General features: G+C 40.9%; 1 protein-coding gene and 1 long non-coding RNA gene across 3 annotated transcripts in view; one reads left to right on the top strand and one right to left on the bottom strand.

Annotated features, from left to right (window-relative positions):
- The window catches only part of gabpb2a (GA binding protein transcription factor subunit beta 2a), a 14,636-nt gene extending 5,548 nt beyond the window's left edge, over window positions 1-9,088 (bottom strand). The window contains exons 1-7 of one of the 2 annotated variants that reach the window (XM_046058862.1): window positions 8,922-9,088; window positions 6,003-6,110; window positions 4,713-4,880; window positions 4,323-4,517; window positions 2,559-2,727; window positions 1,654-1,830; window positions 1,453-1,571 (exon numbers count right to left, since the gene is read on the bottom strand). In XM_046058862.1, the coding sequence (XP_045914818.1) occupies window positions 1,453-1,571; window positions 1,654-1,830; window positions 2,559-2,727; window positions 4,323-4,517; window positions 4,713-4,880; window positions 6,003-6,110 (936 nt within the window). In that variant the 5' untranslated portion in view covers window positions 8,922-9,088. Of the gene's footprint in view, window positions 1-1,452; window positions 1,572-1,653; window positions 1,831-2,558; window positions 2,728-4,322; window positions 4,518-4,712; window positions 4,881-6,002; window positions 6,111-8,182; window positions 8,421-8,921 lie in introns of those variants that run through there. The other variant, XM_046058861.1, reaches the window with a different exon arrangement.
- Window positions 7,758-10,731, top strand: LOC123976615. The gene is made up of 2 exons (XR_006826393.1): window positions 7,758-8,318; window positions 8,937-10,731. It is a non-coding gene; the product is annotated as an uncharacterized LOC123976615 (long non-coding RNA).
- Window positions 10,732-12,085: the final 1,354 nt, after the last annotated feature.

Genomic DNA, 12,085 nt, shown 5'->3' with positions numbered 1-12,085 from the left:
TTAATAATGGCGTAATAATGCTTTAATAATGGCGTAATAATGCTTTAATAATGGCGTAATAATGCTTTCATAATGGCGTAATAATGCTTTAATAATGCTTTCATAATGGCGTAATAATGCTTTAATAATGCTTTCATAATGGCGTAATAATGCTTTCATAATGGCGTAATAATGCTTTCATAATGGCGTAATAATGCTTTAATAATGCTTTCATAATGGCGTAATAATGCTTTCATAATGGCGTAATAATGCTTTCATAATGGCGTAATAATGCTTTAATAATGCTTTCATAATGGCGTAATAATGTAATAATGCTTTAATAATGCTATAATAATGTAATAATGCTTTAATAATGGCGTAATGTAATAATGGCGTAATAATGTAATAATGCTTTCATAATGCTATAATAATGTAATAATGCCGTAATAATGTAATAATGGCGTAATGTAATAATGCCGTAATAATGTAATAATGCTTTAATAATGCTATAATAATGTAATAATGCTTTAATAATGCTATAATAATGTAATAATGCTTTAATAATGCTATAATAATGTAATAATGCTTTAATAATGGCGTAATAATGTAATAATGGCGTAATAATGTAATTATGCTTTCATAATGCTATAATAATGTAATAATGCTTTAATAATGCCGTAATAATGTAATAATGCCGTAATAATGTAATAATGCTTTAATAATGCCGTAATAATGTAATAATGGCGTAATAATGTAATAATGCTTCAATAATGCCGTAATAATGCTTTCATAATGGCGTAATAATGCTTTAATAATGCTTTCATAATGGCGTAATAATGCTTTCATAATGGCGTAATAATGCTTTAATAATGCTTTCATAATGGCGTAATAATGCTTTAATAATGCTTTCATAATGGCGTAATAATGTAATAATGCTTTAATAATGCTATAATAATGTAATAATGCTTTAATAATGGCGTAATGTAATAATGGCGTAATAATGTAATAATGCTTTAATAATGCTTTCATAATGGCGTAATAATGTAATAATGCTTTAATAATGGCGTAATGTAATAATGGCGTAATGTAATAATGGCGTAATAATGTAATAATGCTTCAATAATGCTTTCATAATGCCGTAATAATGTTGTAATGCTTTCATAATGCCGTAATAATGTTGTAATGCTTTCATAATGCCGTAATAATGTTGTAATGCTTTCATAATGCCGTAATAATGTTGTAATGCTTTCATAATGCCGTAATAATGTTGTAATGCTTTCATAATGCCGTAATAATGTTGTAATGCTTTCATAATGCCGTAATAATGTATTTCTGTAATAATGCTATGTACCATTAGCCTCATTTATATGAAGTGACGTTAAATAGCTGCATGTGATCGCTACCTTCTTGGTTGGATAGTGTGCTTTAAAAGTGCAGATGAGTCACACGGCGGTAAACACATCCTCCACTCACCGTCTCTCCAGTGTCGTTGTGATTGTTGGTCACCTCCAGCTTCCTCTTCCTGGAGGGCGGAGGCTGAGGCTCCTCCGTCACCACCTCCTCCGTCACCGTGTTGGCCGGCACCGCCAACACTGAAAACACAGATACAGACTCGTGGTTAAATCCTGCTGCGACTCGGGAAGCGCTGGACTGAGTGAAGGTCGAGTGTCGTACTCTGCTGTCCGTGCTGCATGGTGACAAAGAACGGCGGCGCCATCCCCCCCGTGGTCTGCAGGTTGCCGTGCTGGTCCGTGACTATGGTGATGACCCTCTGACCCGCCTCGTTGACGACAGTGGCGTGCTGGATGTTGGAGTCCAGAGCGCTGGCGGCCATCGCTTCTTCTGAGTCACCTGAGACACAAAGGACACCTTTACTGCTGGTTTCAAATACAATGTGATGCAAGCGCTGGGGGCGGCGAGCTGCTGAGCCATAGGGAGCTCTGCAGGAGAGAGCCGGGCGGCGCCGCAGCTTTGGACCGACAAACACCTGCAGTCGGATTTGATTCTGCACTGATAACAGAGCACTTTACCTGCAGGAGGAGCTCAGTCTTAACTGCTTTTATTAAATTAACTTTTTGGGATAAAAACGTTGATTTATCTTCACTTAAGCTTCTCAGCAGCGTTTGCGGTTCCACTGTTGTTGTTGTTGTTGGATACTACTACTTCATATTTATATAAAAACTGGACACTACTTGGAGAAAAGAAAGCGAGGAAGTTGAACTAGCTGGTAAGTTCAGAAAATGTGTGTCTGTTACTGGATTCCAGCTGTAGTTATACATTTAACCGTGAAAGAAGTTAGCATAGCGTAGCCGTGATCAATCAGAGCACCATTCAGAAAACAAACATTTTAGAAGTTGTTTGCTTGTCTTCTTGCTGACTGACCTGACAAAGCAATAATTATTATGTTTAACAAATCAGCATCATGATGTCGTCGTTTCAGCATCAGTTTGATCCGTTTACTGAAACTAAATCACAGCAAAATGTTCCGCCCAGCGGTCAAACTCACATGATAAACGTGATAAAATAATATTTGTGCTGTGTGTGAAACCGGCCTGAGAGGTCAGTGTGTGCGTTTGTACCTGCGTTGGCCTTGTTGAGCAGCTCGGCCAGGTTGACCACGCCCCCCTGGATGGCTGGTATTCCCTGGATGATGAACTGCGGCTGGTTGGTGGTGGTGCTGGTCTCCACGTTCATACTCACCTGGTTAATGTTCACCTGGTTCATGTTCACCTGGTTCTGCATGCCCTCCTACACACACACACACACACACACACACACACACACACACACAGTTAGTTAACTTGCTCTGATTGGCTCAGTTCCTGGATGCCTGTAGGATCCAGATGATGTTATATGATCACAGTGAGGTCTGTCCTGAGCTGTTAATCAGTTTCTGACTTCCCTAAAAAAGATAGTACTTCCCTAAAACCACGGCATCTCCTTTTTATGACTAATAATAATAATAATATGCAGTATAATATTTTTTCACTTCACTCACAGAGCATCACGTTCACACAGCGAGCCCTGCAGCCTCTGTGATTTTAGGGAGGAGATCTAATTAAATAACAGGACAGGTTCTGAGAGGTAGCACATCTGTAGGCTGTTTAGACATATGTACAGAAATACAGCGCCAGGGCGGGGGTTATAGCCGAACTGAGAAAAATGGCAAATTGGCAAATTGACGAGAACAAATAATTCCTGAAATTAAAGTCACAAGAAATCTAAATGACTCTGGTGTTTTCTTCTGAATACGCCCGATTCACGGTAAAGTCTCTGAGGTGCATGATAACAGAGTTGTGGGCTAAACTCACGATATTTCCTCACTGCTAAATCCGACAGTCTAATATAATTTCCCGCTGCATGCATAACACACGGCGGACGTGTGGTTGTGATGTTGCAGCCCTGCAAAGTGAAGCCATGAGGTTCCTTGAAAAGAAAAAGTACAAATGCTCACTATTTTTCAGAGCGTTTCTCTCATATATGTATAAATAAGATGTCAGAAAAAATATTCAGGTTTTCAACATGTAGATTTGTGATTATTAGTTTCTCGTAAATCTACCACATTAATCTTTGAAATTGTTCCCCCTCCCCTCAGGCTCCAACTGTCTCTATCACAACAGACCTTATGTGCTGTTTTATCTTTACATCTTAAATCATATTACACATAAAGAGTCCAGATGACACTAAATACTACAGAGAATTACAGATTTACTCCATGTGATGCCAACAAGCCTCCCTGGCTTCACCGGCCGCTGCGATATTAGATTTAGCCGCTAACGTGTCTTTAAACTCACGTCCTGACAAACTATCAACCTGCATTCTTCTGGGGGAAATACGGAGCAGGGAAATAAACTCTGCACGGCCGAACACGCCCCTTTTATACTTCACACCGACTCGACTAACCAACATCTGATCCACCGCCGTGTCCAGTGTAGGCGGTCAGTTTGTCAACCCTGAGTTCACTCTGAGCAGGTTCAACTCCCTTCGTAGAGCAGGCTGCAGGTCTTAACCAGCGACTGTGGGTCGTGGTTTTCTAAAGTTACGAACCATTCAGCATTTTCACTAGCCACATTTTTGTTATTGGGAAACATGTAGTCTTTACAGATAAAGACATCAACATTTTATTGCATGTAATAAAAGTTAAGATAAAAAACAATTTAAATATTTATTAACAGCAGCAGTAAATACTGTAATACTGTCCCCCCACTTGGTTTTGAAGTAAATGTACACAGTGTATTTAGTGATCTTCGTGTACTGTTGGTGGATTTGAGATTTAAAATGACGTTCTGTTAATCTGACAGCAAACCCACGGGTCAGAGGTCAGTCTGTCTGCAGATCCTCACCTGCAGCAGCAGCATCAGCTCCGTGTTCTGGATGTCGACGGCGATGTCGAACGGCGTCTTGTCGAACTTACTGAGCGCGTGCACGTCGGCCCCGTGTTTGATGAGCGTCTCGGTGACGCCGTGGTGCCCGTGCTGCGCCGCCCAGTGAAGAGCCGTCATCTTCAGCATGTCTTTGGCGTTGATGTCTGCGCCGCTCTGAAAGGGGAGGGGAGGCACGTTAAAACCCTGTGAGGAGCCGTGAAAGGTTCCCAAAAAGACGGATTATTGATCACAGCTGATAACTGGATAATAAATGTCTGAATGTTTCCTCGGCAAAGTCGAGGGTCAAAGGTCACCGACTCAGAACCCCGAAGGAATCGAGAAACCATCCAGACCCCGATGCGTTCTCACCCGGACCAGCAGCTCCACGATGACCGTGTGGCCCTCGGCGGCGGCCATGTGCAGCGGGGTCCTGTCCACCTTGGTGCGTGCGTCTCTGCTGACGCCGGCTCTCAGCAGCACGTCGGCGGTGGAGTAATGGCCGTGCTGAGCGGCCAGGTGGAGGGGGGACGTCCCCAGCTACAGGACACAGGGACAATCAAATCAGTGGTGTGGGCTGATATCAGAAGATGGTTTTATTAGTGAAACAGCTGATTCTCAACTGATAAACTATCTGTAGGCAGATTATCCAAATAAAGTGTAACCTGTAAATATATCATTACACTTTCTATTTAAAGTTAAATGCACAGATTTCGGTCGAAAACCCTGCTACGAGGATACAACCTGGTCTGAGGTCAGTTCGGTGACGTTAGCTGAGGGTTTGAACAGCGCAGAGTGTTTTCCGTTACGTGAGAACACGGTGAAGCTAGCCGCACCTTAATCTGGAGTGCACACATATTAGAGCCTTTATGGTAACTGAAAGGTCAGTTAGAGGCTGTGAAGTCATCAAGATCATTTATCAAGCTGGGTCAGACGACGGGAACTTTGCACAAAGATACACTTGTGACAACGTCCGGTTTTAAAATAACGTATATACACAGGATGGAAATAAGATGAATTTAGGGCGGCAGCTAACGATGAGTTTAGTAATCCAGTATTTTACAGATTATTTCATTGATTCATCGTTTAAGAAGTACTTTTGCTTGGCGGCGGCCCAACTCTGAAATAATCCCACACTTTGGACACTTTCTTCTTCATCCCTCGCTATTTTCTCTCTTCCTCCACTTTGCAGTAATAAATGTCTGAGCTGTATAGTTATATGGATTTAACGAAGTGTCGATGCAAAGAATTTTTGCTTTTTAGTAATAAAAGTAATCAATAGATCGTTTCAGCTCTAGATTAACTGGATTATATTCACAGGAAGTATAAAACACGTTACACGTGTCCATTAAAAGTAAAGAAAATGTTGGGAAATTACGTTATTCTTTGATTTTGGGCTGCTGGAAAAACAGTAAATTAATTTGCTGACTTTCTTGCGTCGTCGTCACCGTTTACAGACATGACAGAAGTTTTGTCTCAGAAATCAGTCTGGATTATGATTCAAACATGTTCCCCTGATTCAGAGGAAACTCGGTCAGTCTGTTCTTTCACACAATAAATCAACACAGAATATGAGTGTTGAAACATGTTGAGACAGGATTAAATAATCTAACCCCGCGTTGCACAAACAGTCAGTAACAGACGCTGAAGTCGGCGTCTCACCCAGTCGGTGGTGAACGGCGCTCCGTTGGCCATCAGGTTTCGGACCTCGTCGTCTTGACCTTTGCGAGCCGCCTCCAGCAGGCGCTTCCCCAGGTCCACCAGAGACATCTGCCAATCAGAGACCAGATTATAATCCAGAGACACTGAACCTCTCACACCTTCTGCGACAGGAACACAGCTCAACCTTTCTGAATTATTTTGACTGATATTTCGACATTAGGGGGAACGATCGTTTTTACTTTAGTATTTTCAGCGGTGGAAGATGTACTCAGAAATGATCCGAGTAAAGTCCTGCACTGACAATATTACTTAAGTAAAAGTATTTAAGTATAATCAGGAAAATGTACTTAAAGTATTAAAGCGGTAAAAGTAGTCAAAGCCAGTTTTACCATCACATATTACATCATTATTCTCTGTGCATTGATGTAAAGCAGGATTTGAGGTTGAACTATTTTGTATCAGGCTGTAATTATTTTCATTCTGGATTAATCTGCTGATTATTTTCTCCAATAATCGATTGGAAACATTCTGAAAATACGAGAAACACCGTCACAAGTACTCAATTCTCATTCTGTCCAACCAACAGTGCAAAGCTCCTCATTATTACAAATTTATTTAAAATAATAATAAAATAATGGAGAAGAAGGTGAAAGAGGCATTAAAAAGAAAATACCTCTAATTTCTATCTAAGGGATTTATTCATGTACTTAGCTACTGTCCACCTCTGATTATTCTCATTTTCTGCAGGAATCTGAACCAAACAAAGATGTTTCCTTTAGTCTGTTTAACAAACATTTCACCTCCTGCGGTTTGCTGTATTGCTATTAGATAAGATTCTGACTAATAGTTGACCCCTGAACGCACAAACAGCTTCCTTCAGTTTACAAGTTTGACATGTTTATTTTAACAGAGAATTTAACATCCAGCTAACGGACTTAAATCAGCCACCTCCTCAACACATTTATACTGTTTTTAATCAGTGCGGTGGGATGTAACCCGGTACATTTAGTATGAAAAGACTCAAGTGAAGTACATGTACCTCAATCTTTCCATGCCACCTTCTACACATATACGTTTTACTCCTCTACAGACTGAACCTGTGACGAACAGCAGATTGAATATGAGGATGGTTGGAGGTGTTTTTCACTACTTTATAAACCAACAGAGAAGAATCGATAACAAAAACAGTCCCAAAAAAAGAGATGTGAGGAAACATTTAACTCAGAAAGTCTGGAGGGGAAATTAAATAGTTTCCATGAGAGACAGTTAGCATCCTCACTGTAAATACCTCAAGCTAACGGATGTGTCCATTATCGGACGTCCTCTAAAATAAACAGGTGGTGACTGATTCTAAAACACAGCACTGGTGTGAGCGGGTCGAACTGGGAACACTGGTTTTTCTTCAATATGATATTGCGGGCAAAAGCTAGCAAAGTTAGCCCGACGCTCTGTCCGATAATGGATTCAAACTTTCTGAGTGTTTTTTTTTAAGGGCGCTAACAACACAGATAATATCAACTAAACACACAGAAAACAATAACCTCACAATGAAAATAAATGATTACAGATTTTAAACACGGAGCACTGGTGTGAGTGGGTTGTGTGCGGTTGAACTGGGAACACTGGTTTTTATTTAACGGGACAAAGTGTCCAGAAGCTGGCAAAGTTAGCCCGACGCTGCTCTGTCCGGTAATGGAACCCGCAGCGCAACACGGCCGTGCGATAGAGAAACAGCGCAGAGAGACGAGGCTTCTCTCTCCGCGGCCGAGGAGCCATTTTACGCGCCTTCGCGGACAGAAGAGTCCGCCATGTGCCACGTACCCCCGTCTCCCCTCTCCCCGGGCTGCCGTTTACCGCCACACCCGTTCAAAAAGCACCACCCGCTCCACCTAAACATTTACAGCAACACAGACAGGAAACCGTTTGATATTAAGTTGTTGGTTTTCCGGAGGAAGTCGGACAGAAATTTCCTATTTTACACACACGGAGAAAAAACTACTTCCACATCCGGTTAACTAGCATTCTTCAAGCGCGCGCGCGCCGTCAAACAGCGTACAGGAGGATTTATCTTTAATTATCTCTAACAGCGGTTATTATTTATTTTTTGTGACCGTTTCACGCGGGAAGACGAAGAAAAAGGTTGTTCTGTTCCGCCGGAGGAGGCCGGAGCAGCTACTCACCGTGTCCAGGTTTGTGAGGAGCCAGCCGGGGAGCTCTGCTGCTAATGTTAGCACGCTAGCCGGCTAAACGGAACAAATCCCCGCGGTGTGCGGAGGCGTCTTCGCGCTATTATCTCTCTGCGTTTAGCACAAACAGGTCAGTAATGTGCAGACTTTCATTCAATGCGCTAAAACATGGACATTAAGGCGCCACTGCGGCTCGTCTGGCTCCTGCGGGCTTGTTTACTGCGGACAGTTACCCGGCGCACGCCCGGATGTTATGGGTGCAGCCTTCACAATAAGAGCGGAAAGCGTAGGTTTTTGAACTCGGGTTTGGGTAAAATGGTGGGAATCTGAAGTTATTTACTGTGAATAATGTGTAGTTCTGTGTGTCTAATATACAAAACGAGACTGTTATATGTGCGAGAGACAAACTCCAACAAACTCATCAGACAGGAAGTTAAAAAACAACACGATGAGGAGGATTTAACTGAAGGTCGAATGATGGAGTTTTTATTTTATTTAAACTGTACAATAAAGATATTTAGTTATATTTTGCTAATTTAGTGACAATTAAACGTTGCTTTCACACCCGCATCGTGTTTTATCCGTCAGTCCGCGTTTTATGTTGAAAGTCCAGGCAGGAAGTGCGGTGTTGATCGTGTCTGCGTTGACGCTCGTGTTTACCAGCTAGTTCTGTTAGCCTGTTAGCCTGTTAGCATGCAGACTGTTAGCAAGTTAATTTTAAAGCGTGTTTTACCTTCTTCTCTCGTAGATTCCCGCGAGTTTACGTCTCCCGGCGTGGATCAGGTTCTGACAGGTGCCCCCCCCGCCGAGAACGGTTTTTAATAAATAGTTATTTTTGTGTTTTATCTGGTACAAATATGGCGGCCACTCGACACCGGAGGTGGAAGCCAGAGTGAGTTAACCTCCCCCGTGGGCGGGCTCTGTGACGACACCGTGGAACAGACCTGAGGTCAGTGACGGCGGGTGTCTCAGTCTGACGGTGCCGCAGCGCAGAACGCTCGGCTGACCTCAGACCAGCCCGGAGAGCAGGCGCATTCCTGCCTGCAGAGCTCCGCTCTCAGACCCGAACGGCGTTTAAAAGCTGCTGGTTCTTATTTATCAGGAACTATTGATCAGATGCTGATACGCATTTTATTAGTAACTTATTGCACATTGAAATCTGTGTTGCTCTGCAGTTCAGATAGCAGCTGATATTCATACTAGTAATTAATAATATAGTTATTAGCACTATGAGATCTATCTGTTTCTATTTTACTGGTATCTGTTATTTATATACTAGCACATTAGTCGCTAGGAACTATTCCAAAAGATACTAGTAACACATTCTTACTTGTAAATGTTTATTTATTTTATTTATTTTTTAACACGCACACAAACACACACTTTTACTGTTTTAACTATTTTTATGTAATTAACTGTATGAAATTACTAGTTCTTTGTTTATTATATTTTTTATAGGCTTTGGCAACATTGTTGTTTGGCCAATAAAGCTGAATTGAACTGAAAATGGAAATAGTTTGTAGTTCCTAATAAAAAGGTAATATCTGAACTGCAGAGCTTCATATTTAAATGGTAAAAAAAATTGCAATTGGTTACTAGTAACTAATTGAATAGTTATAAATAACTAAAATTAAGTACTAGTATCTAATAAATTGTTACTAGTAAAACAGGGATAGTTACTAGTAACTAATAAATAAATACTAGTAGATGTTAAATAGTGACTAGTAAGGTTTAAGGAATAAATGTTGAAACAGCTGCCATTGTTCATTTAAAAACAAGAGTTAATTATAAATATTTGTGGTTTGATATTGCAAAGCAAAGATGAACATGCAGTTCTTTATCTACTGAATTGTTTTATCCGCAGTGTGGAGCTGTTAAATCATCCCGCTAAAAATGTTTAAGTCGTTTAAATTGAATGTTAAACCTTCAAAATTCCAAAAGGACCTAAATGATCCTAAAACACTTTCCCACTGAACTAAATATCTGAACATTACTGAATTCTCCCCTTGTATTATAATTTCTTAACACTAATTTTAATTTATTTCTACTTAATGTATTTTTAGTCATTAGTATTCTTGTTCCCTCTGCTGGTGTTTTCTCTCTGGATTATGTGCTGCCATGTTTGTTTTTAAACTTCACATGTTTTAGTAAAATATTAAGATATGCAGATGTTGATAAATGATTTATTCCAGCGTCCTCATGTTGTCTTGCTGTCTAGATGTTTTTGTTTGTGTGTACATGTTGTACACTGACAGTAATGTGAAATTCCTCCTATGTTCATATAAGGTGATTCTGGTGTTTTCAGACATATTTACCAAACAAACGGCTAATTACTGCTTTTCTTTTCATTCAGTGAACTTTAATAAAGCTAATTATGTGGCTGCATGTAAGAGCCTCATCTGTTTATTTTCATATTTGTCAGTTTGTTTGAACTCTTCTTCTTTATTTTACTGATTGATTCCCTCTTAAATCTTTGTTTAGTTTATGATCAGTTTTTCTTTTTGTCAGTGCTTGAATACAAATAAAGATGTGTGATCTTCTCACAGAGGGACGAGACTCCATTTCTTCCACTTTCTTCTCGTCTCGGACGCTAATGTCCCGTTTTTTCTCACGATCACTTAGAAAAATTTAATGATATTAGAGTTCATAGAGGACGTCAGCATTGATGAATAAGCTACTGAAAAGTAAAAGCTTCATTTAAATCAGAAACTTTATTTTTTCTGCATTGATTAAGCTGTAGATGCACAAACTCACCTGTGAGCAGACACGCATCACTTCCTTTCTAGGAGACGACGTGAACCCGGTCTCATATTTACAAACTTGAGTTTGAAGAAAAACAAAATCATGTTGATCAAAAAACGGATAATTTCTTTTATTGTTGGCAGGTGTTCAGGACATTCGGACAGGTGAACGGTAGTTTTTCTTCCTGTGGTTCAGTGAAACAGCGCGACAAATAAATATAAATAAATAAATCTGTAAATGAAGCAGCTCTGGATAAAAGAACTAAAAGGCACAGATGGAAACAGATAATAACTGTCGTCTCCGGGGGAGTTTGAACGCATCACAGCTGTTTCTCAAACATTCACTAAATAAATAATGGAATAAATAAATTACTGATCTGACACAAAGAAAACTTTAAACAATCAACAGTGGATCAATACAGTGTTTCTATTATTTTGTCCACATCCAGAAGGCTTTCATTCGTCTCCTTTTTCAAACTGGAACCTTCAAATCGGATCAGAATCTGGTTTCAGTGTCAACACGAGGACAGCTGATCTGGGACCAATCACATCGCTGGGATTACTCAGTACTTCCTGTAGGGTTCAGGTAAACGGCGTCGGTCTTATTCAGAGTGAAGACTCGTTTCAGATCCACTAGATCAGATCCTAATTACAAAAACAGAAGCTGAACTAAAGAAGTGATTCAGAGAGTGAAGAATCTGAACCAGGATCAGCCTCAGCACCTCGGCCCGGTCTTATTGTGAAAACCAAGCTCTTAATTTGGTGACTTCCTGACACGGTCACGTTTCTTCAGTAATGGGAAGTGAGGCCTGCAGAGGCTGATCTGGGGTCAGAGGTCAGGTGATGATGGAGGCTGATCTGGGGTCAGAGGTCAGGTGATGTAGGAGGCTGATCTGGGGTCAGAGGTCAGGTGATGATGGAGGCTGATCTGGGGTCAGAGGTCAGGTGATGATGGAGGCTGATCTGGGGTCAGAGGTCAGGTGATGGAGGAGGCTGATCTGGGGTCAGAGGTCAGGTGATGATGGAGGCTGATCTGGGGTCAGAGGTCAGGTGATGATAGGAGGCTGATCTGGGGTCAGAGGTCAGGTGATGGAGGAGGCTGATCTGGGGTCAGAGGTCAGGTGATGATGGAGGCTGATCTGGGGTCAGAGGTCAG

This window comes from Micropterus dolomieu, linkage group LG09 (genome assembly GCF_021292245.1).
Source record: "Micropterus dolomieu isolate WLL.071019.BEF.003 ecotype Adirondacks linkage group LG09, ASM2129224v1, whole genome shotgun sequence".
In the NCBI taxonomy this organism is placed as follows: domain Eukaryota; kingdom Metazoa; phylum Chordata; class Actinopteri; order Centrarchiformes; family Centrarchidae; genus Micropterus; species Micropterus dolomieu.
Note: the sequence above shows the minus strand (reverse complement) of the source record. Positions and strands in the feature narration are given on the sequence as shown.